The sequence below is a fragment of the Chrysemys picta genome, chromosome 13 (genome assembly GCF_011386835.1).
Source record: "Chrysemys picta bellii isolate R12L10 chromosome 13, ASM1138683v2, whole genome shotgun sequence".
In the NCBI taxonomy this organism is placed as follows: domain Eukaryota; kingdom Metazoa; phylum Chordata; order Testudines; family Emydidae; genus Chrysemys; species Chrysemys picta.
Genome location: NC_088803.1, coordinates 19,339,482 through 19,346,469, shown reverse-complemented (window position 1 = coordinate 19,346,469; position 6,988 = coordinate 19,339,482). Strand labels below are relative to the sequence as shown.

The 6,988-nt window shown below is 45.6% G+C and overlaps 1 protein-coding gene across 1 annotated transcript; it reads left to right on the top strand.

The window, feature by feature from the left end:
- The first annotated feature begins 229 nt into the window (after window positions 1-229).
- On the top strand, window positions 230-2,179 carry LOC101950554 (olfactory receptor 5AR1-like). The gene has a single exon (XM_005284232.3). The coding sequence runs from the start codon at window positions 666-668 to the stop codon at window positions 1,590-1,592; it is 927 nt and encodes a 308-aa protein (XP_005284289.2). The 5' UTR covers window positions 230-665; the 3' UTR covers window positions 1,593-2,179.
- The last annotated feature ends 4,809 nt before the right edge of the window (window positions 2,180-6,988 follow it).

The following is a 6,988-nucleotide window of genomic DNA, read 5'->3' as shown; positions in this document are numbered from 1 at the left end:
TAACGAACCTCGAGGGGAGAGAAGTGAGCTGGGATGGGCTTGAGCTGCTGTTGTCGGAGCTGCTGCTGTTAAAGTCCATCCCGTTTCATCCTAGGTGGTGTTTGGGGTTCTCTGGAGCAGGCAGGGGGTGATGATGTCATCTGGGGCCTTTCTCCAGCCCGGGCTGGCAAGGACATGTCTCAGGATCAGGATGACGAAGACCCGCAGTCCCAGGGTTGGGGGGAGCAGCCCCGATGGTGAATCTCACTCCAGTAGCCCCCATCTGTACTTCCTCATTTCCCCCCAGAGTCTCTGTCGTGAAGGGCCCCAAAAGGAGTAGTGGGCAGAATGGCCCCTCCCCCACAGCTTTGTACCCTAATTAGGCCTAGTTTCCAACACTCAGTTTTGTTTCACTGATTTCCGGCCCCACGCCCCTCTTGTTTCCCAGACGTGAGCTTGCCACAGGCCTTGAGAGGCACCAGGAAACCTTTTGTTGGCGCTAATTCCATCTCTGTCTCCCTTACATACCCTTTCCCACCCACTGCTATTAGTGTAGGTTGCTGTGACGGCATAGGGACTTTCTCTCACTCTTTACAGTTCCACTCACAAGGAGGGTAAATGTCTGGACCCAACTCTCACACCACTGCCCTTCCTTTGCCTGCAGGAGATTGGACCCCCTGGAGCCGATGGGGAGGGAGAACAACACCTCAGTGACCGAATTCATCCTCCTCGGTCTCTCCAGCAACCCGGCGGAGCAGCTTGTCCTCTTTGGGGTCTTCACAGCCATCTACCTGGTGGCCCTGATGGGCAATGTGCTCATCTTACTGCTGGTCAGCCTGGACTCCCGGCTCCACACGCCCATGTACTTCTTCCTGGGAAACCTCTCCGTGGTGGACATCGGCTACACCAGCTCCACCGTGCCCAAGATGCTGGCCAATTACCTGTCGCGGGACAAGTCCATCTCATGGGCCGGTTGCCTCTCCCAGATGTTCTTCTTCATCTCCTTTGGGGGGATCGAGTGCCTGCTACTGGGGGTCATGGCCTATGACCGCTACGTGGCCATCTGTCACCCGCTACACTATGGCGCGTTCATGAGCCGGCGGGTGTGTGCCTTGCTGGCTGCAGCTGCCTGGATCATGGGCTTGACCAACTCAGCCGTGCACTCATCCCTGATGTCCATCCTGTCCTTCTGCCGGGGCAATGTCCTCCATCACTTCTTCTGTGACATCCCCCCGCTCTTCCAGCTCTCCTGCTCTGACACCCAGGCCAACCAGGCTGTCACCTTCGCCTTGGGGGGTGCAGTGATCCTGGGCTCCTTCCTGGGTACCCTGGTGTCCTATGTGTACATTGTGATGGCCATTCTCAGGATCCGCACGAGGGAAGGGCGTCTCAAGGCCTTCTCCACCTGCGCCTCCCACCTGACCGTGGTCAGCCTCTACTTTGGCACCATTATCTTCACCTACATCCGCCCCAACTCCACCTACTCGCAGGAGCAGGACCGGGCACTGCCTGTGCTCTATGGCATTGTCACCCCCATGCTCAACCCCATCATCTATAGCCTAAGGAACAAGGATGTGAAAGGGGCGCTCCGAAATGCCCTGGCTAGGAGCTAGGTAGGTGAAGGGCAGGTGCACTGCCTTGGGAGCCAGGATTCCTGGGTTCTCTCTCTGGTTCTGGGAGTCTAGTTGGGAGAGCAGGGGGCGGGAGTCAGGACTCTTGGGTTCCACACCCAGTTGAAAGGAAAATGCATGTGTGTGTGGGTGTGTGTGGAAGGAATTGTTTTTTCAGTTGCCAAATCAGAAAGGCTTTTTTCTGAGTTTGTCTGAATATTTTTCAGTTGTCAGCAATATTGTGTGTAATATTTTTGAGTTTGGGGCATAAAAGTTTGTTTTTTCTTTGCTGAAAAACTTTAAAGAATGAAAAGAAGTCCATTTTCAGTTTTTAGACAAAAAGTCAACAATTTCTGAGTCATTTTCTCCATTAGGAGAAAGAAGGGTAACAGAGTCATGACAAACACTCCTGCTTCGCTTGCTTGAAATTTGGACCTGGGAAACCTCCATCCAAGAGGCTTCCCAAGGACCCCACAGTGATATATCCATAGTCTATGGATATCATCTCCTGTTATGAAGCTGTTTTGTTAATTGCTGAAATCTCAGAACTGGTTGAAAAATGCCAATTATTTTCACATTAAATAAATAAATAATTGATCAAACGCTTTGCTTTGTAGAAAAAAATCCCACAAAAATCTTTTAGGGTTTTTTGTTTGGTTTGTTTTTTGCAACAAAAATAAACCCCATTTTTTTTAAATAGTTATTTGTAATAATTATTAATTAAAACATCCAGTGTTTGATAAAAATCGTCAGTTTCAGAAAGCATTTTGGGTGATATGTTTCAGTTTTTGGTAAAAGCATCTACTGTTTGGTAAAAATGTTCAGTTTCAAAAACTGTTCTAGGTAAAATGTTTAGGTTTTGGTAAAAATGATTGCTTTTAAAAACATTTATGCTAAAAAAAAATATTGTTTTTGAAAACAGAGTTGTTTAAACAGGCATTTTTTCCAAAAATTGAAAAACGTTCAGATTCCGCGTTTTCAATGGAAAACTGGAAATTGTCCACAAAAATGATATTTTCCTGAAAACATTCCTGATTTGGTTAAACACCCCTTTTGCTTCTTGGTAAAATTGTTGGGTGAAATAATTTTTGCTATCTCTATGGCTAGCCTATCCAGAGAGGACTTAATGGCCAATAATTATGGGTAGCTGATAATTGAGAATAGATTATTATTTCATCATTAATTTGTAGCCCCAGTGACCAGAGTAATGGACCCGGAACCCCATTGTGCTGGGTGCTGCACAGACAGAATTAAAAGAAGGCTCCTACCCCAAACAGCTGATTGTCTGTCCTGTCCAATGCCCATAACGACTCTCTGGGTGGACCTATTGCAAGGTTCCTGTGACTGTAACTTTGGGAAGAGGGGGTTTGGCACTGGGCACTTGTACATCAGTGACCCGTTAGGTGTGTGACACGATCCCTGTGGTGATAGCAATATTCCAGGGGAAGAATCCTGGCTGTGACTGCAACATCGACTCACTTAGCTGGGGTGTTTCACACCTTATGGTTGGATCCAGTACTTCTTCTCCTAGCTCCATCTCTTTGTCTCTGGTCCTTCCTTAACGTCAATCCCGGAAATGAATGCTATTGTTTTAACACGTGGAGCTGGGCTCAGTGCAAGAGCCAAGGGGAACGTTCTCTGGCCTAGGATGTGCCGGAGGTCAGGGAGCATGTGCCGAATGCTCTCTCCTGGCCTTATATAGTCTATGGGCCAGACCCCAGCTGGTGGAAATCAGCCATAGCCCCATTGGAATCAATGGGCCAGACCCCAGCTGGTATGAATCAATCATAGCCCCGTTGGGGTCAATTGTCTAGAACCAGTTGGTGGGTATTTGTCATAGCTCCATTGGGGTCAATGGACCCAATCAGTAGCTTGTGTGAATCATCAGTAGCTCGACTGGAGTCAATGGGCCAGATCCCCAGCTGCTGTAAATTGGTATCACTTCATTGGAGACAATGGGAGAGAATTAGGTCCCCAGGTCAGTGGTGTTCCTAGCTCCCTCGTGCTCTATTGACACACCAACATGTAACAAACCACAATCATTCTCCATTTTATTCCAACTTTGTGTCACCAGCTAAGCCTTGCCAAACGGGTGTGTCCTGTCCCTCATTCCAATTGCCCTCTTGGTGTCCAACCTAGTGGTCAGAGACTAAACTTAGTCTTGTCTCACCGATGTCAGATTCACTTTTCTTCACGTGGTTGCTGTTTTATCTTCATATTCTTGTTGGATTAATAAAACTCCAGTGAGTCGTCTGGTCTGTTCCTTAGGCAGCCAAGCCAGGGCAATCAGCACATGCGGACTGACTCCTGTGCAACCTGCCCTTTCTTCTCATCCCATTTACATTTTGTAGTTTCAAGCTCATGTCAGATTATCTGCGCCACACAGATCCCAAGACCTGACATCCTGACGGCTCTTTCAGATGGGATGGAAAAGACAAAACCAAACAGGAGTCAAACATTAAATCCAGATTAGGAGTCACACAGCTATGTTTCAGGACCTCTGTAAACAGACTTGGAGCTTCATAGGTTTTATGGCCAGAGAGGACCCGTAGAGCCTCCTGTCTGACCTGTATAGCACTGGCCATTAAATGGCCTCTGTTCCCCTTATATTGAGCCACATAACTTGTGTTTGATTAAAACACCTTCCAAAAGGGTCTCCAGCCTAGACAGGCAGACACCAAGTGATGGAGAATTCTCTTGGGAATTGATTCCCGTGGTTAATCACCCACAGCGTTATACAGTGATACCTAATTTCTCACTTGACTGTCTGGCTTCAACTTCCAACCTTTGGTTCTTGTTCTTCCATTCTCTGCTCCATTCCAGATCCCTTTATTTCCTGATGTTTTCTCCCCAGGAAGGTGCTTTTACCCTGCATTCAAGTCACCTATCATCTGGAGCTCCTTAAGTCTCTCCCTGGAGGCATTTTCTCCAGCCCTCACATCTGGAGCTGGTGCAGAGAAGAGCCACAAGAATGATTACAGGATTAGAAAATATGCCGTATAGTGATAGACTCCAGGAGCTCAATAAATTTAGCTTAAGAAAGAGAAGGGAAAGAGGTGACTTGATCCCAGTCTATAAATACTTACCTAGGGAAGCAATATTTAATAATGGGCTCCAATCTAGCAGAGCAAGGCCTAACACAATCAAATGGCTGGAAAGTGAAGAGAGACAAATTCAGACTGGAAATAAGGTGTACATTGTCAATGGTGAGATTAATTAGTCATTGGGACAATTTACCAAGGGTCACCATTGATTCTCCATCACTGATTATTTTTAAATCAAGATGGGATGTTTTTCGTAAAAGCTCTGCTCTAGGAATTATTTGGGGACAGTTCTCTGGCCGGTGTTATACAGGGGGTCAGACTACAGGATCACAGTTATCTCTTCTGGCCTTGGAATCTATGAATCTATTAATTTATTTTATAGCTCCCCTCTGCAAATTTGTGTTTACTTCTGAGCACATTGAATTTTCTTGGACACTTTGGGTTCCTGGCACGTATTGACAGAAGCAGAGATTGCCTAGGAATTCCACTCACTGGTGTATATTCGCTTTTATTTCACAACATAAGCATCCAAAAAGAGAGAGGTTTATGACATATCGTGGTGTCTAAGCGCATCATAGAATCATAGAATTGTAGGACTGGAAGGAACCTCGAGAGGCATCTAGTCCAGTTCCCTGCACTCATGGCAGGACTAAGAATTATCTAGACCATCCCTGACAGGTGTTTGTCTAACCTGCTGTTAAAAATCTCCAATGATGGAGATTCCACAACCTCCCTAGGCAATTTATTCCAGTGCTTAACCATGGGCATGAACAGAACCACAAGTGTCAACTAACATTCATAGAAGGTGAATGCCAGTTTGTAATAACTTAAAATTATAATGGTATATAGTAGTAATTAGAGTGGGGCGAAACTTTTCACTTGAATAGTTTATTCACTGAAAAATGCAGTTTGGGGCAACTGAAACTATTTGTGTATTCAGGTTGAATTTAATTAATAGTTTTGGCCAAATAGAAAAAAAAGTTTAAAATAATGTAAACGGTTCATTTGGACATTTCTTAAATAAAACCTTTCGACTTTTCGTGTCAAACTGACATTTCATTTAGAAATTTAGCAAGATTTGTGTTTAAAAATATAAATGGTAACAACCACCCCCCCCAATGTAACTTAATGGGAAAAAAAGTTCCATTTTAGGTTGTTCAACCCCAAACGGATTGTTTTTCAGTTCTTTATTTCAGATAACTCACTTTCACTATAAGTTGGGTACCAATTTTCTTTGGCTTCTTTGAAACCCCACCCAGTGTCTGAGAGGTTCAAACGGGTATTCATATCTGATCTGGCCCCCAGGAAGCTTCCTAGATCAGAGGGATGGGGAACAGGCTAGGTGGGGCTGGCTATGATTTTGACCCAATGTTGGGATATTAGCTAACTCACGGAGGCAAGGAATAGAATCTGGAGTCTTTCTCCTCAAGGGCCTCTAGTGCAGTATTGTGTCTCTGATTCTGACCCGTACCTGCTGGATCCCTGTAGCACACACAAAATGGGGAGAGGGGAGCACATCACGGCAGCCCCCGTTAATGAGTGCCTCAATGTATAACAACACTGCGAGCCAAGCAGAGACGTGGGGGGCAGGCATGGAGGAGCTTCATTGTGGGAAAGGGAGGAGACTGGAGCCTCTAGTGGGGTAATTTATGCACCAACGGATGGACTCTGCTGTCGGGACCTGGCTGCAGCATCCGCTGGCTTCTCCACCTCTGGATCTGTCACACACACACTGCCACACTGACCTCACCTGAGCTCTGCCCACTCCCATCAGCTGGGGGTCTGGCCCCATTGACTCCAAAAGGGCTGAGTCTCCATTATATAAATGGGGACACTAAGGCATGGAGAGCAGCAGTAACTGGTTAAAAGATAAGAAACAAAGGGTAGGAATAAATGGTCAGTTTTCAGAATGAAGAGAGGTAAATACTGGTGTCCCCCAGGGGTCTGTACTGGGACCAGTCCTATTCAACATATTCATAAATGATCTGGGAAAAGGGGTAAACAGTGAGGTGTCAAAATTTGCAGATGATACAAAACTACTCTAGATATTTAAGTCCCAGGCAGACTGTGAAGACCTACAAAGGGATCTCACAAAACTGGGTGACTGGGCAACAAAATGGCAGATGAAATTCAATGTTGATAAATGTGAAGTAATGCACATTGAAAAACATACAACTAGACATATAAAATGATGGGGTCTAAATTAACTGTTACCACTCAAGAAAGAGATCTTGGAATCATTGTTAGAATCATAGAATCATAGATGTCACTCAATGTGCAGTGGCAGTCAAAAATGCTAACAAGGCATTGGGAATCATTAGGAAAGGAATAGATAATAAGACAGAAAATATCATA